Genomic DNA, 27,436 nt, shown 5'->3' with positions numbered 1-27,436 from the left:
CTCATCAGCACCTGACCAAGGGAAAGAGTCGTTACCTGTACAAATAACTTTAAGGAGACTCTGGAAATATGTGTTTAGAATGCAATGATCTCAATCATTCATTTGTTAATTAAGTACATAAGACGTGTGCTTGTGCAACCACAGTCAACTATAGCAGAGCTTCAGAAACTATACTGATTTATGAGGATCTGGCCCCTCATCTGAATCAAATGTAATAATGGAGGTTTTGAAAACATGTGTTCTAAATAAATGCATTAAGGTTAGAAACAGGATCATGATTAAGGCTATGTTTTAGTCGTTGGTATTTTTAGTAAAAGTCATGGACAGGTCACGGGCAATAAACAAAAAGTCAGGGCCCCGTGACCCCTCCATGACTTTTACTAAAAATACCTGGGACTAAATCTTACCGCCTGGGAGAGGACGCTCCTGAAGACTGCTGGGGAGTGGAGAGAGAGCAGGGCAATGCTGGTGCGGGGGAAGGGGTGGCTCAGGGCCCCACCACCACTAGTCCCAGACTGCTGCTCCAGGGACCGTGCCTGGGGCTGACTGAGCAACGGCCAGCGGCTGGCTTCTGGGCTTCCCCAGCTGCTGAGATCCTGGGATCAGCTGCACCAGCACTGCAAAATTCACAGAGATCACAGAAACCGTGACTTCCATGAATGATTTGCAGCCTTACAATCATTCTAGTATAGCATTTCCTTCTTCAACTACCCCATACTTGGCTTGTGCTCCTTTAATAGAGCATTATGGTCAGCAATTTGTTTCGGCAACATTTCTTTTTCCTTCCCCAGCTGCTTACAGGATTGCATCCATGTCTTCAGTTTACTGTCAGCGAATCCATTTTGCTTCTTCAGTTGATCTAAAGCCTTCAGATTGTCTAGCTATAAAATAAAAAAAATTTTTAGTTGCTAATAGGAAAATTCATTCTTCTGTCTAAGCATTATACTCTCACTAATGGCATCTCACCTACCATTAAAAGTTCAGTGCAACTAAAAATCCAAACAAAAGTTATAATATGAATTTGTACAGTAGAGTTCACTTAGTAATATACAATTGAATTATAGCAGCTTCTAATTCCAACAGAGAAACATTAAAGTCATGTTTATTGGAAGCTACGTGTGTGTAGATTTCCTTGATAGAGAAATCATAATCTAAATATAATATTCAAAATAACCAAATGACAGAACCCAGCCGAAAAGCATGTGGTCCAGGCATGTTTGTCCACCTTATGTGCATTGGGGTGCCAAAATAAATGGATGGTAGATATCTGGCAGCCTTATAAAACACACTTCAGGATAATGTAAATATCAAGCACAGTGCTCCATCAGCTGGGCATGGAGTGAGTACTGTAACTCAATGCCTGCTTGCCACAATACCGGCTCCACACTGTGCTACATGAGTGCTTTTTGATGTGTTTATTTCTGAAGCGAGAGCATAGACCTACAGTCCTCATTCACCATAAATGGAAGTAGAAAAGATTGCAGACTAGAAAATGCAGAGGAATTGATAAGAAAAAATTCACCTAGATGGACAGGTTTAAAAACTTTTCCCCTTCTGCTTGGCAGTAAACACCCAACCTATGCGTGTTACAAATAAAACTTCATATAGTCATTACCAGAATTTCTCTTTGCAGTGGCACATGGAATTGTTCACATGCCTATCTAAATTATTAGCAAGAATAGTGCTGTCATAAGAAGAATCACTTCATTAATAATTTAGATGGAAATTCTGCATACATCAGAACTGATGTGCTCTCCCAAGTCGAGTGTGACATAATGAGGTAGTAGAAGCAGTTTAAAGATAATAGGGGCATGTCTGCCCTGGGAAGTTTCAGAAGATATTAATTAATGTGTTCATTAACACGATGTTACAACATGCAGTGTAGACACTGCCCTGTTATGTTTAATATCACATCAGTCAGTTACGGTCAACCTTAGGGGCAGAGTGAAAAGACATGTTTAAACACGGTCTCATTTTGAAGTAGAGACCCTGGCAAGTAAGGTATTGTTTCCTTTGCACCATAAGTGAAACTTTACCAGAACAATGAATGAAAGTTCCTGATTGAATTCTGCCTGGATACCAAAATGTATCAGTCAGGCTAAAAAAGTGTTTTTAATTTATAAGGAGGTGGGGGCGCACTCAGAGGCTTGCTATGTGAAAGGGGTCAACAGGACAAAAGTTTGAGAATCACTGGGCTAAAGGATAATCTCTGCTGAACTACACTTTCCTTTTGATATCCAGGCTGTCAAACTGTAGGCAGCTCAGGTACAGATGAAATAGGGGCCCATGCGTCAAGAGATCTGTTTTTTCTGCTGGTATAGTGGAGATTCCTTAGCTATCAATCAATCATGTCCAAAAATTCCCAGAACTTCTGGCTAGTGAAGAACTAGAAGGATGATTTCAGCTCTTTCCTCTTCCCTTTATGCGAATTGTCTTGTAAAGCAGCGGATTCTTCTCGACATCTGACATTATTTCCATGGCCTCTGAGAGAAGTTCTGACCTCTGGTTACTCACTTATGTTGAAAGGGATATAAACATTCATACTTCAGAGCACAAGCCAACCTCTAACAGGAGATAGGAAGAAATTTCCCTTGTGGGTTAGTTATTCCATAACTGCCCTCTACAGGTTTCTTGAAGCTTCCTCTGAAGCAACTGATACTGGCCACCGTCAGATGACATACAGGAGACTCAATGGACCACTAGTTTGAACCCATCTGTCCATTCCTATGTTTTTGTTCCAACACTACTGAATTCTGTAAAAGTAAACTAAAGGAAGTGTACCTGACATACTGAAAAACGGTACAGCACAAGGTGTGCGGTTCAGAAAGCTGGACGCTCTTTTTTCTGAGTGACCCACCATAACCCTGGGGGCATCTTGTCTTCCAGGTATGCTCTTCACCAAGTGAGGTGTGTTCCTGTAGCAATCATACAAGGGCCAAAGTGAAAACTGGGTTGGCTTAAAGTATGTTCCTTGTACTTACCTGCCCCAAAAGAGACATTTGGACAGGATCTGAGAATGACGTGTCCACAAATGGAATTTCTGGAGACACATTGAGAAATCCCACTCAGAGGACATTACCAATGCATGGCATCAGCAAACCTGGTCACTGGGGAAAACTAGCTCGGGGGTGACTGCTGCCAGGATACAATTGATGAGATGAAGTTTTGGGTCTTTGTAAATCTTTACCATAGTGGTAAATTTAGAGTCCAGGCCATGCCTATTTTAACCTGGTTGAACAATGTCCTGCACTGGATTCAGAATATTCTGATTTTGAACTCCAGGGGGGTTGGAATCCTTTCTAGCAGCTGGCAAGTTGGGAATGGATCTGTTTCGCTGGTCAGGGCACAAACAGTGATGTTGTCTGTAAATGGACAGGGTTGTGTAACTTGAGACCTCAGCCTTGCTGTGATACTACCAGCCATTTAAACCTCTCAACACAGAGGATAGGTCAAAACGAAGAGTCTTGTATAGGAATTGTAAACTCTTCACACACAAATGCTCATTTTGTCTTTGTGATGCTGAAGATTTAATTGTTTGGGAAGAAAAAGATTTAGGTCATCTATGTGAGCTTCTGCTTCATACTCTCCCCTCTGCATGCTAAAATAAATTTGTTAGTCTTTAAGGTGACACAAGTACTCCTGTTCTATTTGCGGATACAGACTAACACGGCTGCTACTCTGAAACCATTCCCTTCATGAATACCTTTGGTGTTGGCAGTGACCAATGGATTACTATGCCGGCTTTGACAAGGAGGGTTCAGGCTTCTGTTGTCTCAGCTACTAATTTCACTGGTTCCCCAAATAGCCTTGCACTTATGAAAGTGGATGCACTGGTATGGATGATTTTTTCACGTTCATGAGTGTAAACAGTTTCCTTGTAGCCAGAGAGTAAGAATGCTTTGCTACAAATCACATCAAGATAGAGAAAAAATTGCCATGAAAGAATATCTTACACAACACCTCAAGGATTTGACAAGAATGTAACCCAGAGAACTCTCACACTCAAATTGAGGATCATACCCTAGAGACGATGGCCCACTTGCTTGCCACCAACTAGATTTTCCTTACTAAGTCTAAGAAATGGCCACAGTTGGAGTTTTGAAATTTGCTGTAGTGTCCTCACTCTTTTGGTCAATGGAATCTTTTGGAAGAAACCCTTCTGGAGGCATGGCCATGTCTCTCTCAGGTAGGACTACTGCTGCACTTAGGTTCCCCAAACTTACACATTTTCCTTATCTTTTTATATAACATTTTAGTTTAACATCTAGATTTAACCGGAAATGAATGGAATTCTTATGTGCCTCTCTTCTGGGCACACACTGGCTAAAGTGCTCTTTAATCCTTCAATGCTGAGCAAGCCTATGGAGAGGGAGAGGAGACTCCAAACTCCTTTCCTTGGTAAAGCCTGAGTCCTTGACCTGATAAACAGACAGGGACAATTCCCACTCCATTGTGACCTAAAATTTGGGTCCCCTTCCCTGCTTGAAAGAGGGTCCCAGGCTGAAAACAGAGATGAACAAACTACATTACCCTGCCACCTGAGAATGGGCTTCACAGAAGTAACACATCTCTCTGCACACCCAGATATACTCGGGGGGGAGAGAAGGGAGGCAGTGAGTCTGATACAGAGCACTCCAGGAGACCCGTATATAGGAGAAAACCACAGCAAACACATCCTAAGGGTACGTCCAGACTACCCGCCCTATCGGCGTGTAGCGATCGATTTATCGGGGATTGATATATCGCGGTTCACCTAGACACGATATATCGATCCCTGAACGCGCTCCCCATCAATTCCAGAACTCCACCGAGCGGCGGCGGTAGCGGAGTCGACGGGGAGCCGTGGACATCGATCCCGTGCCGTGAGGACAGAAGGTAAATAGATCTAAGATACTTCGACTTCAGCTACGCTATTTACGTAGCTGAAGTTGCGTATCTTAGATCGACGCTCCCCCCCACAGTGTAGACCAGCCCTAAGAGTGGGAAGGCAAGAGAAAAGATCTAAAGACTGATGTTTATACAACCTACTCATCAATTGTATATTACTTCCTTACAAAGGGGACAATTCCTTTTGCCTTTTTGGGACCCAGCGCATACGGAGTTTCCAAGTATTATTCCTGAGCAGACTATGTCGGGTTCTCATCTCCTTGAGAATCCTCATGCTCCTGATCAAGCCTTCTCACAATGGAGTCAGGGCTTCCAATGGGTGTGTTTATGGACGCATGCATGGCACTAGTGCGCTGGTCCAACAAAGCCCCGTCCTCACAGAGCAAGGGTTGGTGGCTTGGAGCAGCAAGACATAGGTAACCCTCTAAGCCCCCTAAAAAGCTGCCCCCTGAACTACTTGGGCTTAGCTTGATCTTGCAGGGCTTTCCTAGCACTGCAATAGCGGTCAAAGGGAGTTACTGAGAGGTGCCGTGTTTGCGGATCCAGAGAACTTACTTGAGGAGAGGGAAAGAGGAGCAAGAAGTTGAAATGAAATCAATATGGCAGAAAAATGAACAATAATTAATTAGAAAACAAAGTTGTTGGGAGAAACTGAACCGCCAACTTGTTCTGCTGGTGGACACACTTTCTGGTGGCCTGAGGTGAAGGGTGGAGCTTAGTCCTGGGGCCTTCAGCAACAACACTGGTCCACCTCCCAGTTCTACAGGGGAGAGGAATCACCTCTTTGTTACCAATGAGGAGAAAACCTGGGCCACAGAACAGACAAAACGTGCACATTTTATCATGTTTTCAGGTGTCCCGCTAAAGACCTCCTGTATCTTTGATAGCCAGAAGTTGATAAGATAACAGATTTAATCACATTTCCATGCTACTAATGGAGAAGTTATAGTAAATGTTATATTAGAATAGAGAATAGATATTAAAAAGGACACAATTTAATATTTGGGCTCTTAAAAGCTAAATGCCTTATTAACTGTCAGCAAAGGATATTGATATTGCTCTTATCTGGCATTGATAACAGAGACTGAAAATAACATGGCTTTGTGAGTTTCCGTATTGTACCATTTCAACCAAGATATAGGACAAATCATTTTAAATAGTTTCCATTTTCCCTGTCATGAACTAAGTAACGTGCTACTGATTCATTCTTTCTTTTTATTACCTTGCTCAGTTGCTCATTTTCTTGAAGCGAGTTGTTAAGTTGCTCTTGAAGTTTCTTTTGCTCTGCCTTGATGTTTACTATTTCCTTTTTTAAACAAGCCAACTCGGCTGCAGATAGATTTTGGAGATGAGCGATCTCAGCTTGTTTAAGTTGCAACTCTGACTGCACTTTCTCAAGTTCCTCAGTCAAATCTTGATTTTTCCCCTCTAAATCCCGAATCTCAGCTTCTTTCTTTTCTAATTGTATTTCCTGAGACAAACTCTTCTCTATAGTAATAAAAAAAAATAAGTGCTTAATTTGTGAAAGCAAACTATGTCAAATATGCAATATTAGCTTTTATGGATAACACTATAAAATGGCAATATTGCCAATTTTCAATTTTTCACCTAGCAATACATTTTCTTAGTATTTCAGAATATAATTACTTATGTGTTCTAAAACTGCCTTTATTCCCAAACCATGACATTGGATAGCTGAGACAATTTTAGCATTGCCAGAATTCAGTTTTGCAGAAAGAACATACTGCTAGTCAAATCGCTCTATGCTTCACAATTGTAACTGTTTCTACAGCCCATCTTCACTGAGGTCCGATGGCTTGTACTCTGAAACTCATGGTTGACAGGCAACAGTACCAATGGCTAGATAAAGAATGTTGGTGCCCTATTTGTCCATTTTCCTCTCTTCAAACTCCAGCATATATAAAAATGTTCAAGGTGTTTGATGAACTGATGTATGGAGTAAAATTAAGAGACACGGGCAATACAAGAGATTTCCTGTATTGCAAAGAGAATTCTATTGAATAACACCAACTTACCATATGAAACAAGACTACGCATTCCCTTCCTACAGGGCAAGGAAAATTCAATGTCTCCAAGACCCAGAACTTGGTGAGAAAGAGGAGCAGACAGAGGGGAAGGGAAATGATAGCAATCAACAGTTATTTGAAATATATCAACACCTAGGGTGGAGAAGGATTATTTAGGGTGGTGATTTAAAGGGGGGGTGTGGCAGGCCGGTTGCCCGCTCTAGCCCTGAAGGGGTTGGAACAGCCCTGCAGAGGGCTGTGGCTGGGGAAAGCAGCAAGCCTGGGCTGATTGGGGAGGCAGCTACAGCTGGGCCAGTCCCCAATCAGGCCACAGCTGGCCCTTATAAAAGGGCTGTGAGCCAGGCACTCAGTCAGTCTCCCTCTAGCTCTGAAGGGAGAGGGACCTGGCTGCTGGGGTACTAGAGTGAAGCAGGGCTAGGGGAAAGCTCCAGACTGGCAACTCCCCAGGCCGCAGGGCCTTGTCCAAGTCCCACAGAGGTACTGAGTTGCAGGGAAAGGCAGCAGGTCCAAATCCCCCAGCCAATGATGAGTGGCCATTACAGACTGCAGTCAGCCTCAGTGAAAGGGGGCTAGATGGTACTGGCAGTAGCCACTGAGACAAGGTGGAGAATAGGGGGTGGGGATTCCCTGGGGTGGGGAGACCCAGATAGTGGATTTCTGCTGGGAGCAGGAGCCTGACGGGGAGGGCACCGGGGTCTGGGAGGGACATGGGGGCCAGTGAGGAGAGGGATAGTGACCAGCAGAGGATGCTCCAGCTAGAAATGAGCTCAGTCCCTGGATGACCAGAAGGAGGCACTGCAGGGGTGAGAGGATAGTCAGAGACTTGTTAGAGAGGAAGAACTGTCCGGGGGTTAAGGGTGACAGCCTAGGACTCTGAGCACCCACATTCAGTTATGTTTCAATTAAGACGAGGTATTGTTGGTTGCAGTGCACAGCTACAGCACAAACATCTTCTGACTTATTTTTTGTTCATAATTATTCCCTTCAGAAAATGGAGATAATGCTACCATTTGACACCTTAAGAACCACAGCTAGAAGATAGCGAAAGCAAGAAAATGGACTTAGAAGGCGTTACATTTTATTAGCTAGCCGAAAGTGCTGCCACTTGCCAAGAATAAGATCAAAACACAAAGCACTTATTTGGATGGCCTCATGGATTGGAGAGTGCAAAATACTGATTAAAATGGGAGCAGGACTGGGTCCATACATTTAATTTTGAAATCTCATTAAGTAAGGTTAGACTTCTACAGGGATAAGTGGGAGCAGTCTCCTTCTTTACAATGGCTATTTAGCAGAATTACCTGTTCTCTTAAACCTCAATCTGCAAATTGCATTTTCCCAACCAAATAGACAAATGTAGGGAAAAGTCAAATTAGGGCTCGGCAGGTAACATTTCACCACGTTTAAGCTTGATGGCGTCCATACACAAGCTAAAAGGATAATAGTTTGAGGTATATTTGTTTGTTTGGGATTTTAAAACACAGGAGCACATTGTAGTATTTAATATGCTGACCATATAGTTCTCTTTGGGACATATTTATTCCTCATTTTAAATTGCTTTAAAACCATATAATTTTATGAGTTAGTACTATATATTTGTATAAAGAAGTTCCATCTCAGTTTGGAAAGAGAATTGCGTGTATTAACTGAAAGTTAATTTAACTATATCACACAATGCGAACTTATTATACTTGTGAATTCTTCAAATCACCATTGATAATGAGGTTTAAAGAACCTCCACACTGAAGTAATAGTTTGTAACAGGATTTAAATAGGTAGAAATGTGTATCTCACTTTTCATCTCTTCCGCATAATTCTGGGTCTCCTTCAGAAACTGTTTAGCTGTTTTCAGTTCTTCTTGCAGCTGATGGATTTCTTGAGATTTTTGATCAGACTGGCAGCGAAGAAGGTTTTTTTCCTCCATTTCCTACAACAAAACATTAGTTACAAAACAGTTGATTAAGTCAATAAACTGAGAGTAGTGTGATGTGGAATACTACCCATCTGAGTCCCATGAAGACTCTGGAAACATATACATGAGTTAGGAACACAAACGGCACTCTTGGCAGTCCTCAGAGGGCAGACAATCCTTTGGGACGTCTCCCAGCTGGCACAGATCACAGCAGTACTTAGGTGGCTCAGGATATGGAACCAGGGAGCTGCAACCAGTTCTCTGGTGCCTGCCTATAGCAGATCTTGACACAGGATAGAATTCAGCCCACAAAAACTGAGCGTCAGTGAAGTTAAGTGACTTGCCCAAAGCCACAGAGGGGAGTCAGTATCAGAACACAGGAGAACTTTCCAGTTCTAGCTCCTGTTCTCAGACCACCCATCTCTCAGTGTGGATGAGTCAAATATATGAAGTTGCTCTTGGTAGCAAGATAGCATTAGATGTAAAGTATTATTAGTCAGTAATACCTGGGGGCTCGGGATAGTACATTTTCTAAGCATCTTTTTTTCCAAATATTTTAAGAAAAGTTAAAATACCCCATACAACTATGTCCTACCTGGGAACTGAAATAAAAGTTATTTCTAAGAAACTAACTCCTTCCACCCAACTCCTGCATTGCTGGGTAACAGATGGCATGGCACTGGTGGGACTCTACTGGAAGCAAGCCATCATTTCTTCATCTACTTACTACGAGCAGATGGGCACCAGTGCGCAGAAGCCAAATTCAAGAAAAGGGAGGGTCTGGATGGAAAACAAATTAAAACCTTGCCGACACAGCAAGTCTGTATTTTCAGCTATTTAAACAAGTCACCCAAAGAACATAACTAAAACCGTTGATGCTTCTAGTTATTTTCCTTTTGTCTCACAACCTTCTAGTCCAAACTGTCCAACTGCTATACCGTAACAAACACACACACACACACACACACACACTCTATCAATCATTCTAAAAGACACAGGTGTCAAGCGACAACATTTTCAGACAATGCTGATGTATGACAAATGTTTCAAAGCTGTATGAATTCTCAGCTTCCTGTGTTCAAAATATCAACAAAATTCAAGGGGTTTAAATGGCTGAAACGCCCAGCCCTCTTGCTGTGACTCAGTACAAGTGGCTCTGATTAAGAAGCATTCAACCAAAAGCTGGAACCAACAACCTAACATAGCTGCAAAAAAAAATCCCATGCTCTGATGCAGGACGTTCACAAAACTATTTACAAGAAATGCATTCTCCTACCTTAATCTGGTAAGGCTACATCCCATCATTTGTATTTACAATTTGGCCTCAATCGCATAGGCCATCATTAACTCTTGCTTGAATCATCGCAATCCAATGTATTTAGACTTGAATGCTTCTGCCCTGCAAAATCTGCAAGAGTTACAGAACACAGCAGCACACCTCCTCAGTAATACAGGTTCACTTGAGTACATCAGTCCTATGTTTCACTCACTCCGCTCATTCCCCAACAGAACACTGAATCAAATCTCGGTCTTTATTTTCAAAGCTGTAAAGGAAATGGGCCCAATATACCATCTTACTCTCTCAGACTTCAGTAGCTGTGTTCCTCAGGAACAACTGTCTACACATCAGAAGTAAAACTAGCAGATGCAGCAGACAGGGCTTTTTCAGGAGCTGGCCCAATACTATGAAATTCACTCCTGCAAAAACTTAGAATGACAACTAACATCACCATTTTTCGTATTTACACTCCCCGCGCCCGCTCCCCCCTCCACACTTTGCCCTCTGGGACAGTGGTTTTCAACCTCTTTTCCATTTGCAGACCCTAGAAAATTTCAAATGGAGGTGCAGACCTCTTTGGAAATCTTAGATATAGTCTGTGGACCCCACAGGCCACGGCTTGAAAACCACTGTTCCGTTGTAACGACAACCTTTCGAGAACCCCTTAGACAGTCTGCAAACTCCCAGAGGTCTGTGCACCACAGGTTGAAAACTGCTCTGGGGGATATGGGAGAAATAGAAACCTCAAATAACAGATGCTAGTCACTTAATTATTCTTAACTCTGGAAAGCATTCAGATACAACAGCAATTGGCACAATAGAAGAACTTAAAAAAACCTAGTCGCTGATGTTGCTTCTACGACTATTTTGAGTTCTCTTCCCTTTCATTTTCCTTCTAATGCCAAATTAAAGGAAAAATCTTTTAATCTACAATCAAGGTTTTTTAAAAATCAAAAGTTACAGCCAGATGCTTTTTGTGTAAATTGGAATAACTTTACTGATTTCAATGGAGCTATGCTGATATATGCCAGAGCAGGATCTGGCTTCATAGTTAGAATTTTGTTGATAATGCTAGTCTATAGTCCTTGAAAAAGTTAAAATGTACAAATCATTTGGGGGATTTTCTCTTGCTTTAAATTGATTGTGTGACCAAAAAAGTACCCACTCCTCCATGAAATCTTAGAATTAGGCAAAACACACTTATACTTAGGAAGCAGCTACTGATTCTAGAAGTTCCAAATGAACTCAGATATTTAATATATTCTATTTTTTAGGACTAAACAAAGAGTCTCTTGAACCATACTACATAATTAGATTAAACAAATAATTCCATATGAACTGTAACCCTATCTGTAGTATGCTGGTGCAAAATCATTTTTTAAACTCTGACCATACAACCAATTTTTGGCCTGGGGTCAGTACACATGGAATTAATTGAAAAAACTGCAAGATCGGGGCCTTATCTTGTATCACAGCTATAGGTCTTGTGACAGGGTCGGGCCAGAGGGCTACAGGAGAGTGATCCTATTGGGATGCAGGAAGTGGGGAGCCCACTGCTAAAAGATCCCCCCAGCCTTAAGGGGGGGATCAACAAGACCTGGAAACCAAGTGGTTTCAGGGGACAACTAATGAAATAACAGGGACAGACATGCTGTCAAAGGCTCAAACGAAGGGAACCAGATGGGGACACCGAGCAGAGAACCCCGGACAGCGCCCACTGCTCCTCGAAGGCATGAAGGGAGTCAGTGGATGCGTCCCAGAGGATTTCTGCCCGGTTGCGTGAATGGATGGAGGACCGGAAAGAGGCCCCACAGTTACAGGAGACTCCATCGGCCAACCTCCTCTCCCTGGTTTTATAGATGGCCATTTTAGCCAGGGCCAGGAGGAGGTTGACCAGGAGGTCCCGTGACTTTGTGAGGCCACCGATAGGCAGTGCATAAATAAGGAAATGAGGGGGAAAGTGCAGCCAGAAATGCAACAGGATATCTGTGAGGAGACAGAATAGAGGCTGCAGCTTGGCGTACTCCAGGTAAACGTGCACCAGAGTCTCCCTCACGCAGCAGAAAGGGCAGGTGTCCAGGATGGGGCTGAACTGCACCAATTACATGCTCGTGCTCAGACCCCTGTGAAGAAGCGACCAACTGACATCCCCGGCGGGCCTTGGGAGCAGGGTGGAGTATAGGCTGGCCCACCGGGGCTCCTCACCCTCTAGAGGTGGCAGGAGGTCCCTCCACTTTGTGTCAGGGTGGGGCAAAGGTGAGGAAGTGCAGAGTGTGGAGCACGAGCGCGTATGGATGTTTCCTTGGCGTGGTCTGGAAATGAACCGGCTTTAAGTCGTGCAGATGGCTTATGCTGAAGGGGCACGGAGGCCGGTTGGGTCCATGGGGCAGGGGCCCGCTACAGGAGAATGAGAGAAGGCAAATATATTAGCCCCCGATTAAGCAGGTCCCTTTTCCCTGGGTAAGATAACAGGGACAGTTCCAGAAAAATCAGGAATTTGCTGGAACCAATGAAGGCAGGCAGGCTAATTAGGACACCTGGTTTAAAAAGGACCTCACTTCAGTCAGTGAAGGGTGCGCAAAGTGCTGAGAGAGAGAGGGCCTGCGGCTGGAGAACTGAGGAGTACAAACGCTATCTGGCATCACGAGGAAGGTCCTGTAGTGAGGATAAAGAAGATGTTGGGAGGAGGCTATGGGGAAGTAGCCCAGGGAGTTGTAGCTGTCACACAGGTGTTACACGTAACACTGTAGACAGCTGCGATCCACAGGGCCCTGGGCTGAAACCCAGAGTAGAGGGAGGGCCTGGGTTCCCCTCATTCCCCTCCCTCCTACTGGATATAAGAGGAGTTGACTTGGACTGTGGGTCCCACCAGAGGCGAAGATCCCTGGCCTGTCTCCCTGGCCCACTAGGTGGGTCAGCAGAGACTGTGGGGATTGTTCTCCTTCCTTTTCCCCATGCTGGCAAGTGATGTGGTTAGCTGAGTGAATGGCAGGTTTGAGCCATAAAACTGGCCAAACTGAGGGCTGCCCTGAATATCTGAGGTGAGCAAATCCGCCAATAAGTGCAGGACCCACCAAGGCAGAGGAGGAACTTTGTCACAGTCTTTTAAGATGCTCCAAAAAAGGACAGCCAGAATAAGACAGTATCGAAACACAACTTCTGGTGGAAATACACTATTCTCCAACATAGAGCTTGCAGAGTTCCCCTGGGAGTCAGTAAGGCATAAATGGCACCAGTTCTTACTGATTTCCAGTTTAAATTATTAATTATTCCAGTTCCTTTGACTGGTTTGCTAGTAAAGCCTGTTCTGCTCTGCACAGCTTCTGTGTTAAGCTCACTGGAGTCCTTTTCCAAACAGTGTTTCACTGCTATTGCCTATGAGGAAAACACATCACATTTTATTTGTAGTTATATTGAATCTATTTTAAAAAATTAAAAATTCCTGATGTCCCTTTCAATGATGAGCTCCAGAGATACCTTAGAAAACAAAGCCAAAAGAATAAGCTACGTTCTGCTTCCTCCTACAGAAAGAGAAGTTTGGAGTAACTGTTGACTTCTGTGTTGTATAACTAAGAGCAGAATTTGGCCCTAAACCTTGAAACTCAGCATGATGGCTTTAAAAAAGTACAATTAAAAAAAGCCCAAATATCTGAAAAATCCATCCTCCTTTCACTGTCCAGTCCTGGGTTCTAGATTCTGTATCATACCAACAACAGTACAAGTTAAGGTAACACAAATCTTTAACTCAAGACTGGGCAAGGTTATGAACAATATTTTCAGGCACATTTTCAAGTATATAGTTGTAATGTATGAATATAGTCATAATTTAAGCAATAGTCATAGTACAGTCTGGTAATCATTGGGAATCCTAACCAGTGCTTTCTTTTAAGCTCAATCATAAGGGCAGCAGATTTAACACTTGCTCTCCATTTTTTTTAACATAACATATTTTGTCAAAGCGAGCACCTATTGGGTTTAGAAGATCCTTCCCCATTCCCACTCAGTCCTCAGCTGCTCATTTGAGAGGTAACATTTAGGTGTTGGACTGATGATCAGCTATCACCAAATATGCCATTGAACAGCCAACAAACAGAAAGGATCAATACCAAACTAGACTCAATTTGGTACAATCCAAATACCAAGAGATTGACAAATTACTCTACCTTTTCCACTTACTATATACTCAAGGAATAGGTTACATGTTGTGAAAAACCAGTATTTGTACATCTTAATTCCCCATATTTATGGACCAACAAAGACATTCAGCTTGCACCTCTGTCTCCATAACCACATTCTTCAGGGGCAAGGGAAATTAGTGTCGTGCTATCCTCTATCTTAAATTTATCACCTGACTTTATATCGCAAGGATAGGCAACTTATGGCATGTGTGCCACAGACGGCACACGAGCTGATTTTCAGTGGCACTCACACTGCCTGGGTCCTGGCCACTGGTCCAGAGGCCTCTGCATTTTAATTTAATTTTAAATGAAGCTTCTTAAACATTTTAAAAACCTTTTTTATTTTACATATACCAATAGTTTAGTTATATATTATAGACTTATAGAAAGAGACCTTCTAAAAACGTTAAATTGTATTACTGGCATGCGAAACCTTAAATTAGAGTGAATAAATGAAGACTCGGCACACCACTTCTGAAAGGTTGCCGACCCCTGTTATGTCGCTATCTAAACCAGGAAGTTAACAAGATCATAACTGTACCACCACCAAATTCTAACTGGTTTTCAACCTTTTTAACCTGTTTTATATCAGTCATAATAGCTCCATAGTACTCCAAATTAAAAAGGAAGTAAAAAATGAGAATGAAATAACCTAGTTCCATTCTAGAAAGGAGTAGGCTTTTCTGGATAAAAACCTATAGATGTCCAAGTTTGAGTATGAATCGAGTGTTTCAAGAGTAAACCTGGAAAGATGAGTATGTGTAGAGAAAATACTAACCACCTCTGTAGAAAAGGTTTGATTAATGTGCTCACACAGCTAGGATGACACATAGCTATGCCGGACAGCTATCGTGGACAAATTTAGAACCTCTGTATGAAGTCAGTGTAGACCATGTCTATCATAAATAAAAAAGCAGTTTTCTATTAGAGAGTGTGGATAGAAAAGAAGCAGTGCTCATATCAGAACAAGGCTAAAGGGAACGGTTGTAGGGCATTACCCCCAGATTGCCTTTGGGCCCATCTGCTACCTCAGTTTACCTTTAATCTTGCATCAAACCAGATATCACATGTGGTGATTTTACAGTAGTGCTCTCTTCCAGGTTGGTTTATTATCATAACACAAGACTCAAACATACCCTTAACCAGCCTCAATTATTCTTTTCCGCATATAATGCCTCAAGTTTTTCCAGGTCTTGATCAGAGCAGGCCCATCCTTGTAGTCCCACCCCTCTCCTAGCTGGGACTTCTGCATCCTGCAAGTCCATCAATGGAGGCTTATCCCTGCACAGTTTCCAGTTCCTTGTAATTCTCTTCCCCCAAAAGGCTTCTGCCTTGGAGTTCTGGAAAATAGTCACCTGTCCTCTTCACAGGCTCTCTGCCTGGGGACGATCGAGAGAGAGTCTCTCTGAACTTTTGGGGCAGGGGGTCTCTCTCTTGAATGACCACAGGCTGCCCTTTTACCTGCCAGCAGGCCCGGTTTAGATGCATGCTTCTGTCACATGACCCTTGTATTTATTCCCATCATACAGGGAGATGGGCTAAACCTGACAAAAGGTGCAACTGTGCCCCAGTCTTTTAATGGACCAGCTCACCCTGTGACAGGAACATACCACAGCTTGCTCTGACCTGTGATATGTTTAGTTGCACTTAAATATTAGTCATGTATAGATCTTCAAACACAATAAAGAGGACAGTTAAATTTTACATAAAATAAAAACTCAGCATCACCACTTCCATTTGAATAGTTCAGATATTAAAAATCCTACTTTGTTGAGTTCTGCTCGTAGAGCATCGTTGGCTTGCTGCAAGTCCTGGTTTATCTGGTCGCACGGCAGATCCCCTGTCAGTAAGTCATGTAGCTGATGAAACACTTCTTAGAAATGTAGAAGACTGGGGGGGGGAGGGGTAGGAGAGAGAAACACACTCTAGTTACATGTTTCTTGTCAAGTTACTATAACTATTAACACTGGAAAACGCGGGGGAGGGACTGTAAATTGCCTCTTAAAAAAGTTACTAATTACACTAAAGCGCTCTCTAACAGAAGCAAAAAGAGTTTAAAACCCATTTTTAAGTAAAGCATAAATTCTGTTATGGCCACTAATGGCCATGACTCACTTTGGCCAATCAGAGTAGCCTACTTCATCTGCTACACCAAGACAGGTGGATCAAAAAAATACTAGCAAATAATGGAATGAAGCTTATATATCGATTCAAAAGTAGATCTCCATAACAACATTGAGCATTACAACTAAGCAACCAGACTAATCCCCAATAATCATGATCCTTTGGGGTGCGGGGAATTCCCTTCTTTGCTATGATTACATGTTTAGCTTATTGCTGTCAAAATGTTTTTCATGAGGAAAATGCCTTAGTTATTTTCAATTTGACTTAACACATGACTGGGCAGCAACAGAAGTTTGGTAGAGGGGCATTGACTCCTCCCGCCTCAGGTCTGGGGGAGCAGAACTTCACTAATGCACACCTCCTAAGATCCTTAGGAATCTAGCCCATCTCCTGCAACCATTAGGAGATGCAAAGTAGATATCCATCTGGGTATAATTCGTTTTTGAGGCTTCTTCCAGGCCCCACGGTCCTTATGGTTGGGGCTCTACATGAATTTGAGAGGGGATTTATATGAGGGAATAGGGCTATGAGGGGCACGGGACTTTTAGTCGGGGGTGTTGGGATTGGTAAGGAAACGAGAGGGCTGAGTGGGGGAGCAGAAAGCAGAGGAAGATAGGGAGGGAAAGCACTAGTGGCGTCTCCTGGCAACAAACCTCTCTGCCAAACTTCTCTTGGCAGCAGCTGCAGGACTCCCCTCTAACAAATCATAGCAGGTTTGTCAGCTGGAGAAGGTAGTGAAGTGCTAGTGCTTTCCCCTCAGCTTTCTCCTAAGCACCCTCCTATCCTCCAGCAAGACACCTGCTCCATCCCATGTCCTCAAGCACCCCCACAGCCTGTTCCCACTCTCATTGCCAGCCAGAGACCCATCCTATGAAGTCCCCACCCTCTTGGATCCCAGTGATCCATTTCCCCAAATCATTATGTCTCCCCACCCCCTTATTATATTCAGCCTCTCTGCCCTCAGACCCTTTCCAAAGGCCCACTCCTACCCTGGCTTGGCCTGCCAGGAGCAGAAGAATGCAGGCGGGGAGGGTCAAACTCAGGAAGAAGTGAGCAAATTATTAGCAAAATGTTCAAACTTTTTTCTGATTTTATTTTTGTCATCAAACTATAAATAAGAGGTGAACACATTGGTAGCCTGCCTGCCCAGCCTACCTTGAAGAAATACGGATTCACTTCCTCTTACCAAGTTATAACCACCAGACTACTATTATCACCAGCTAGGGAATATGGCTTTAGTCAACTTAATTCATGGTAGGCCAGTAAATTGTTTCACTAACAAATACAGATCCATTCAAGGAACTGAGAGGGCGTGGGACCAGCAGGGCCCCATGTACCGGCGCATAAGCACAGGGCTCCAGAGGTTGCCAAAGCTGGCCCTGGGGGTACCATTACGGGGAAAAAATTCTGACAGCGTGCATGTGGGCGCACACATCAAATATGGAATCGTCAGCGTTTTTTCTTCTACATGGACAAATACTCAATGAACAACTTGTTCACTCTGGTAATAGCGGTCTGGAGGCAACTTTAAACTTGTGAAAAAATGGGTCTCGTCTTACCTTTTCCTTTTCTTTTCTTTTCTGTTCTAAGGACCGACGATTATTTTCGACAAATTGTCTCTGATGACTCAGTAGGTCGTCCATTTTTTGCTCCAACATTTCACGCTATACAAAGTTTAATCATAAATCACAGCGATGCAAGGGTAATATTTATTATTTGTACTACAATAGCAATCCCACCCCCACAATCAGGATTGAAATCCCACTTTAGTAGGCAGTGTTTAAAAAAAAAACAACAAAAACGACATACATACGAGGAAGTCATGGTCTCTGCCCCAAAACTGCTTACAGTGTTCCATGACTTAGTGAACACTCACACAGGTATCCCATACCAAACTGAGAACAGATTACACTTGGCTAGAAGACAAGTGTCTGCTAAAGTTTTAATAAGTGTTTAGGCACAGGAGATAAATTCAATGCAACTTTAAATTTACAGAGAATCGGCACATTGATTGATCAGTAAAAGATTACTGAACTATTTTGAACATATTTACTAATATAACCTGCAATTCAATCGGATTTCAAACTCATGTAAAGAAGCTAGACTATAATAAGAAAAGCTCTCAACAGTCACATCTAGAGGTTATGGTGACAGAGCTATGCCAGTAACTCAGGTGATTCATAAGTAGCATCATTGTGACATCAGAAGCAGCAACCAATCAATCTTTCCTCTGCACTTTGCTATCAGTCAGTGAAGTGGAGAGGGCCTAGTCACAGGTCAAAAGTTCTCATTGTTAAATTACTTGAACATCTGTATACAAACATGGTAATAACCCTGGATTGACTCATTGTCCCTGGCCTCAACCTACTCCCAGCCAAGACCTTCTCTCAATGGGGTCCTCACAGAGGTAGCAAAGAACAGCCATTACCGTACCTCTGCAGAGGCAAATTCTTAACCCCCATTCATATGATGGTATAATCTTCAGCATCCTGTATATAGGATGTAGGAAGCAGCAGAATTTTCTAACAAGCAGCAGCATTTTCTAACATTCTTAAGTAGGCAGCAGAATCTGCATGCATAGATAAAATCCCTGACAGCAAAGAGTAGGGGACAACCATCACACTTACAGAAGACATATGTGGTGGTGCCTTTCCCCAGGGCAACATAACTTCTTTAATCTAAGTGTGTATGGAGGGGCAGAAAGGGGATGGGAAAAGAGTTAAGCTAAAGAGAAATATGAAGAATCGTGGAATCCATGACTTGCATGAGCTACAATGTTCTACCCAATGCACACGGAAATTGTAGAGCTGCAACAATTGGCAGAGGCCAAAACATTCAGCTGGACTAACTTCCACATGTTAAATAGGGTGAAAAGCCAATGATTTTCAAAGCAGGAGACAGTGGTGCTGTTAAAACGTCTTTTTATGACACTTTCAAATGGCTTTAGGATATATAAAATATCTGTGTTTCTTAGATATTTGTTATCGTTATTCACTCTACCGCAATAACAATACTGCATTGCTGGCTGCCTCATTAGAGAGCTGGCCTGCTATTTGTTCAGTCTATCAGAGCAACTTATCCATAAAGGAAAACTTTTCAAGGTGCAGATCTTCCCCACAGCACACACCCACGTAACTGGTATTAAAAAAAAATTAAAAAAAATGAAAAGGTAGGGGAAAAAAGGAACCAATCACTAATCCCAAAAGTCATAGAGCAGCAGATGATCCACTAGTTTCCATGGTTCTCCTGCTACGTTGTCCAGTATATCAATGCAGTGGCTGACCCACTAAACCAAACAACTACTTCATGCAGTGGCAAGGAAGCTCCTGCAGAGAAAGGAAGTGCTGTGCAGGCTGCTGAAATCTTGCCCACCCTATCCCATATAGCAAAGTGTAGGCCTCTTCATGGATATGGAAAGATGGGGCCAAATAAGGATTTGCCTCTTAATGAAAGGCTGGGTTTGACTGGCTTTATTTCTTTACTCTTATCAGTGTACACCTCTTTGGCATCTGTTTTAGCTAGCAAAAAAAAATCCATTTTATATGATTAACACACGTTTGCTCCACTAATGCAAATTATTTCAACGTTTCAATTATATCAGTACTATAGCCACAGAAATTTCTTGGCTTCCTTGCACTGAATACAAGAGGGCCTTTTCCCCCTTGATTCTTCTGCAGCAAAACAGAGAGGTCTTGGAAGGACCCAAGATCTTGCATTCTGAGCACTTTAAAACTCTTCAGTAAGGTGTGAGAATTCTTTCCTGTCATGGAAGGGATCCAGAGGTACCACCCGAATTTAGAGGGTCCAAAGGATAGAGAAAAAATCTGTCCTGGATCATGCAGGTCTGTGACTCTAAGTGGACAGCACTGTTCTCTTTTCTTGTTTATGTACCAGCCTCACAGACTGCAATACAGTTCTACTAATAGGCTTTATTAACTTCTGCCTGTGCTGGTGCTGCATAAGCAAAAGTATGAGATGTTTTAGCTCATATAAAGCTATTTAAATCTTTTAAGGGCATAGGGAAATGGTGGACTTAAATATACAGTAGAACCTCAGAGTTACCAACTCGGGAATGGACGTTGTTCGTAACTCTGAACAAAACATGATGGTTGTTCTTTCAAAAGTTTACAACTGAACATTGTCTTAACATAGCTTTCCAACTTAACTATGCAGAAGAAAAAATGCTGCTTTCCCTTCATTTTTTAGTAATTTAACACAGTACAGTGCTGTATTTGCCTTTTTTAGCCGGGGGTGGGGTGGGGTAGAAGGGATGTGTCTCTGCTGCTGCCTAATTATGTTCTTCCGGTTCCAAACGAGATTTGTGTGGTTGACTGATCAGTTTGTATCTCTGGTGTTTGTAACTCTAAAGCTCAACTGTAAATTATGGAGCCACCATTAGCAAGCACATACATAGTTAAGCTCTGTTGGAGAACTGTGTAATGAATTGTGTTAGTGAAATGTGTACTAAGTAATGTTAGAGAAATTATTATATACAATTCTGGAAGAAAATAGGAATGTTTGTTTTTGTATGTAGTTCTGCTGCTTGAGGTTGTCAGATTTTGCTGAAACAGTCCGTAAATCAGAAAATTGGTTTTTGTGTCTCATCTATACAGTTCTTGACCAAGCAGATAGCAGGGTAGAGAAGAGAGCTGTTAGCTTTCAGTAAGTCAGGTACAATCCCTCATCCCCCCACCCATCCATTCAATCAGCTAACAAGTTTTTTTTTAATCACAATATTAATAAAATTCACTGCTTGTTCTCTCACCTTATTCTTGGCTTTGATTATTTCAATGACAGAAGACCCCAAACTCTTCATATATTCCATAGTTACTAAAAAGCTCTCAACAGTCACATCTAGAGGTTATGGTGACAGAGCTATGCCAGTTACTCAGGTGATTTACAAATAGCATCATTGTGACATCAGAAGTACCAACCAATCAATCTTTCCTGTGCAATTTGCTCAGTAACTCAGGTGATTCATAAGTAGCATCATTGTGACATCAGAAGTGGCAACCAATCAATCTTTCCTCTGCACTTTGCTATCAGTCAGTGAAGTGGAGAGGGCCTATTCACAGGTCAAAAGTTCTCATTGTTAAATTACTTGAACATTTGTATACAAACATGGTAATAACCCTGGATTGACTCAATGTCCCTGGCCTCAACCTACTCCCAGCCAAGACCTTCTCTCAATGGGGTCCTCACAGAGGTAGCAAACAACCGCCATTACCGTACCTCTCCAGAGGAAAATTCTTAACCCCCATTCACATGATGGTATAACCTTCAGCATCCTGTATATAGGATGAAGAAAGCAGCAGAATTTTCTAACAAGCAGCAAAATTGTACAAGTCAGGTACAATCCCTCATCCCCCACCTGCCTATTCAACCAGCTAACAAGTAAAAACTCAAGGCCACAGAAACAGATGAGTACGAAGAATAAAAATTGCAGTTGTAATATAAGTACAACTGCATGCAGCCAGGGAGCGTGACAGCAAGGAATAGCTGCGATGGGAACTACACAGATATAAGTAAGTTTTAGCAGGATAAGCAAAAAATGTATTAATCTGGGTTAGTTATTGTGATTTATGCAGGCGAATCTTTTAATCAGGGCCGGCTCAAAACCCCAGCACGCCACGCACGCGCGTGGGGCGGCATTTTCCCAGGAGGGCGGCAGGCGGAGCCGCCGGACCAGCAGACCTCCCGCAGGCATGACTGCGGAGGGGGCGCTCGTCCCGCGGCTTGGGTGGACCTCCCGCAGGCATGCCTGCAGACGGTTCCCTGGTCCCGCGGCTTGGGTGGACCTCCCGCAGGCATGCCTGCAGACGGTTCCCTGGTCCCGCGGCTTGGGTGGACCTCCCGCAGGCATGACTGCGGAAGCTCCACTGGAGCCGTGGGACCAGCGCACCCTCCGCAGGCACGTCCCCCGGAGCCGCGGGACCGGCGCCCGGCAGCGCGCCCCCTGCGGCATGCCGCCCTGCTTGGGGCGGCCGGATTACTAGAGCCGCTCCTGCTTTTAATTAGGGGGTTAGAGTAGAATATATATGGATAAAGACACAGATGAGGTAGCTTCCTCTACTGAGTCTGCGCAAAGTTACAGAACAGAGGATTAAAAAATAGATGATTGACATAATAGTGGAGAAGAGACAGAGGAAAAATAGCCAAGCACAGCAGAGATTTGAGAAGAGTCACCCTGTCCCCAAGAAAGATAACTTGAGCACTTCCTTGTCTTGCCTTATCTTTTTTTGCATGTTTATGTAATTCATACGTGATAGTAGCATTGTCTAAAAACATATATAATAAAGGCTAAAATAAATTGTTTAAGCCTAAATTGAAGTGGATTTGGTTTTCACCCAACAGGTTGACGTTTGCATTTAAAGTGGAACTAAAAATCCCGGTTTCACAGTATAATAAATGAATCTACTTTCCAAGTTCAGCAGAGTTACACTTTAGATTACATTAATTTTTTGCATAAAATAGTTTCTTACTTTGCCAGAGACATTTTTTTTAAAAAAATCACAATATTAATAAAATTCACTGCTTGTTCTCTCACCTTATTCTTGGCTTTGATTATTTCAATGACAGAAGACCCCAAACTCTTCATATATTCCCTAGTTACTAAAAAGCTCTCAACAGAGGTGATGGTGACAGAGCTATACCAGTAACTCAGGTGATTTACAAGTAGCATCATTGTGACATCAGAAGAACCAACCAATCAAACTTTCCTGTGCAATTTGCTCAGTAACTCAGGTGATTCATAAGTAGCATCATTGTGACATCAGAAGTAGCAACCAATCAATCTTTCCTCTGCACTTTGCTATCAGTCAGTGAAGTGGAGAGGGCCTATTCACAAGTCAAAAGTTCTCATTGTTAACTTACTTGAACATCTGTATACAAACATGGTAATAACCCTGGATTGACTCATTGTCCCTGGCCTCAACCTACTCCCAGCCAAGACCTTCTCTCAATGGGGTCCTTACAGAGGCAGCAAAGAACAGCCATTACCGTACCTCTGCAGAGGCAAATTCTTAACCCCCATTCATATTCTAAACTAAGCAAAGGCCTACAGGCACAGAGCCTGGGGAGACAGAGGAGGGCTCCATGCTGTGAAACTATAAGATGAAAGAGACTAACAGCAAGCAAGCAAAATGTGTACTGCTGTCAGCTGTTTCAGCTGCAGCAGGCAGGAGGAGGGAGGGAGGGAGGGGGAGGAAAAAAAAATCTGTATGTGTGTGTGTGTGTGCAGATAAGACAAAAGGATGAGAACTTTTTTAACACGCTGAAATGTAATTAATAAATGTAACTGCTGTTGGGAAGGGGGGAGGGGAAAAGAAAAAAACAAAAAAAACTTACACAAACAAGGTATAAATGCTGGGATCGCCTGCGCGCGCAGGTGTGCAGTTTGAGAATGGTTTTTTTTTTTCCCTGGCACCTTATTTGGGCTCAAATAAACCTGGTTTTTTCTCTCACCCTGTGTGTGATGGTTTAGTGCTACGCACACCGCATGAACCTGCTTGTGCTCCGCCTCGGGCTCTTTGAGCCGACAACAATATGATGGTATAATCTTCAGCATCCTGTATATAGGATGTAGGAAGCAGCAGAATTTTCTAACAAGCAGCAGCATTTTCTAATATTCTTAAGTAGGCAGCAGAATCTGCATGCATAGATAAAATCCCTGACTGCAAAGAGTAGGTGACAACCATCACACTTACAGAAGACATATGTGGTGGTGCCTTTCCCACAGCAACATAACTTCTTTAATCTAAGTGTGTATGGAGGGGCAGAAAGGGGATGGGAAAAGAGTTCAGCTAAAGAGAAATATGAAGAATCGTGGAATCCATGACTTGCATGAGTTATAATGTTCTACCCAATACACACGGAAACTGTGGAGCTGCAGCAATTGGCAGAGGCCAAAACATTCAGCTGGACTAACTTCCCCATGTTCTCAGGCATTCCTGCACCCCTCAGAGTTTCTCCACTAATCTCAACTCAGAGTGCCTGCAAAGTTCAGTAGCTCCACCAGAACCTCCAGTTCTCCTGGTAACCACAGAACCTGAGGGACCCCTATCATACTTCTAAGTACTACAATGTTCCCCATTTCTTAGCTCCCCTATTGTTCTCTGCATAACACCGGGAGCTCTCTGCCAGCTTTCTTTCTTTGCATGGGAAAGATTTCAAAATGTCTTAAAGAAATTATCAAGAAAATCCCCAGGCAGAAACCAAACAAAACAAATCATTAAACTCTGTGAGTAAAGTTGACAGTACATGTAAGTTTGTTTTTTTTTAAATTCGTAATGCTGCAGTTATGAAAAACAAATAAAATGAAGCATTAGAAACCAAGGTAATTCAGAGTTAAGATCAAAATAAAAGACAGCCTAACATTTGAAAAGTAGGCAAGATCAGGGCCGGCTCCAGGCACCAGTGTAGCAAGCAGGTGCCTGGGCAGCCAATGAAGAGAGGGGTGGCACGTGCAGCAGTTCGGCGGCAATTCGGCAGTGGGGCCATCACTCCCTCTTGGAGCGAAGGACCTGCTGCTGAATTGCCGCCATAGAAGAAGCGGCGGTAGAGCTGCCACCAATCGCGAACGCGGCTTCGTTTTATTATTATTTTTTGCTGCTTGGGGCGGCAAAAATGCTAGAGCCGGCCTTGGTTCAGATGCAAGCCTGTGACAACTGTCAGTAGGAACACAGCATGTGTCCAAAAGACACTTTGTCCGGACATAAGATAAGCATAAGTTGGGTCTGCATAAAAGCTTGGAGTTCTCCATCCTTCTCTTTGAGGAGATCTTAGTCTGGAATCATCTCTGGACTCTTCCGTGCCCTGTACCTTTTTCACAGAAAGCTTCTTGTCCGATGTGCCAGATTTTGAAAGAGGATGTTGCTGATGAGGCCCAGGAAGTGAGGGACCCAGTACTAGCACTCTAAGGAGAAGAGAAGACATTTACAGGATGGTTATCTGACCCAGGGCCTGAAGCTACTCTCATTGCTTTACCCATTAAGTACATCTGGAGCAGGGCTTCTCTAGATTTGCAGGTCCTGCAAGTGAAGGACTTGCAAATATGTATTTTGTCTGGGGGAATGTTCCTGGAAAATGCCAAACATTACAGGCTATAGTGCCCGTGTTTGATGGGCAGTATGTAAATCCAGGGGACTTAAAAGAAGCCATCCTGACACCAGAAAGAAATAGCTATTCTGGTTAAAAAACCAAAATGCCAATGGGCAACAACTAGCTATCTCTATCTACACGCTGCACAGATTTAAAAAGAGCCAGGTATTTTGTTAGCACTGCTCACTGCCCATGTTCATCTCAAAGCCAGGAGGCATGAGAGGAACTGAGTGGTGGCTGGCCTGCTCCACCCTTTTATGCCCTCGGTGCAGGATATGAGGATGCTCAAGGTGCATGAGACTCTGAACATGGGTGAGTGGGGTGCATTGCACACCGTCAGCAAACTGTGGAAATGGATAACCACTCGAAGGGAAAAAAGTTGCAAAGGGACAGCAGTGGTCTGTTTATTAAACCAATAATACACTGGCTTTTACAAATTGTCCTGGAGCCAGTACAAAAAGCCCTTGATCAAAACACCAGTTCAGTATGGAGATCTTATCTCGCAAACTCTTATGTGAAGGACTTGAAAACGGCACATTTTCCAGGAAGAAAGATTAGAGGCTAGAGTCACTGAAAAGGCAGAGTTGAGGTGGTTTGAGAGCCTGAATTATACATTTCCAAATTGATAAATGTTGGGTTGCAATTTACGTTTAACTTAACTTTGAATTTCCTGTATTTTTAATACTTGTTATTTTTAATTACTACAAATGTATTGTAAGGCACTCTCATCCTTGACTCGAGTTTACCCAAGTATTGAGCCTGCGATAGTTTAGAATCCAAGTAACTTTCCCCTGAATTTATGGCAGTTTAGGCTGAAAATATTAAACTATATGACAGTGTCCCTTTAAGGTCACAATTGGCCACCAGGTGTCAATCTTCCTCTATGGAATATTATTGGTAGGGGCCTACGGTCCATTTTGGTCAATTTTACGGTCATAGGCTTTTAAAAACCATAAATGTCATGATTTCAGCTATTTAAATCTGAAATGCCACAGTGTTGTAATTGTAGGGGTCCTGATCCAAAAAGGTATTGTGTGTGTGGGCGGGGGGGTGTCACAAAGTTACTGTGGAGGGGTGGGGGGTTGTGGTGCTGCTACCCTTACCACTGTGCTGCTGGTGTTGACGGCGCCACCTTTAAGCTGGGAGGCCGGAGAGTGGCAGCTGCTAGCTGGAAGGCCAGCTCTGAAGGCAGCACAGAAGTAAGGACCCTCAATTTGAGAAACACTGGTCTCCCCCATGAAATCTGTATAGAATAGGATAAAAGTACACAAAAGACCAGATTTCATGGTCCGTTTGGACAGAACTGTGGCCCCACGCCTGCTGGGGATAGAGAACTCCAGGGCTGTGGGCGCCGGTGCTCTCTGTCCCCGGTAGGCACGGGGCCGCGGCTTCTCTCCCCTGCTCAGGCACTAGGCACTAGGGGCACTAGGCACTAGGCAGAGGACATCAATGACCCGCATTGGGGACCACTGACTTAAACTGACCAGCTTGAAACCCCGCTATACCGCGACCCTGCATTTATCGCCATGGAATTTTTTGGACCCCAAACATCGCGTTATAACGGGGTTTCACTGTACTTACAGTATTAGTACTTTAAAGCAGCCTACACATTCTAATTAGACACTTGATAAGATGCAAATTAGAAAAAAACTATTTAAAAACTGCTTATCAGGTTAAATATGTAGCAATATAAAAACATTTTAAAAATCTATTATCATATTGGAAAAATTGAAAGGCCTTTAAAAGTCTGGTTGGCACAATTTATATTTATTTTTTGAACTTGGATAGTGGCTGTAGATCAGTTTCACTTTGTTTTTTACTAGCTTCATTTTCTGATTCTTATGCATTGGCACAACACTGCAGTGTTTAGGCCACAAATTTTGCAGAGGTTCTTTGTCGGGGTTCTCAA

General features: G+C 43.0%; 1 protein-coding gene across 1 annotated transcript; it reads right to left on the bottom strand.

The window, feature by feature from the left end:
* Positions 1 to 1,913: 1,913 nt before the first annotated feature.
* On the bottom strand, positions 1,914 to 10,359 carry LOC120406107 (centromere protein F-like). The gene is made up of 5 exons (XM_039540410.1): positions 10,124 to 10,359; positions 8,730 to 8,862; positions 6,110 to 6,375; positions 2,782 to 2,915; positions 1,914 to 1,932 (listed from the first exon to the last, which is right to left on the bottom strand). Exons 2-5 carry the CDS (start codon positions 8,857 to 8,859, stop codon positions 1,914 to 1,916), a joined length of 549 nt encoding a protein of 182 aa, XP_039396344.1. The 5' UTR covers positions 8,860 to 8,862; positions 10,124 to 10,359.
* Positions 10,360 to 27,436: the final 17,077 nt, after the last annotated feature.

This window comes from Mauremys reevesii, linkage group 5 (assembly GCF_016161935.1).
Source record: "Mauremys reevesii isolate NIE-2019 linkage group 5, ASM1616193v1, whole genome shotgun sequence".
Taxonomy (NCBI): domain Eukaryota; kingdom Metazoa; phylum Chordata; order Testudines; family Geoemydidae; genus Mauremys; species Mauremys reevesii.
The sequence above is the reverse complement of the archived record's forward strand: the minus strand, read 5'-3'. Positions and strand labels throughout refer to the sequence as shown.

Bases quoted from the DNA above. Each gene is read 5' to 3' on its own strand.
- LOC120406107 (XM_039540410.1), bottom strand. From the start codon at position 8,859: ATGGAGGAAAAAAACCTTCTTCGCTGCCAGTCTGATCAAAAATCTCAA. The intron at 6,376-8,729 runs GTGAGATACACA...TTATTACTATAG, and splicing joins TTATGCGGAAGAGATGAAAA to AGAAGAGTTTGTCTCAGGAA. The intron at 2,916-6,109 runs GTAATAAAAAGA...TGATTGCTACAG, and splicing joins AAAATGAGCAACTGAGCAAG to GAACACACCTCACTTGGTGA.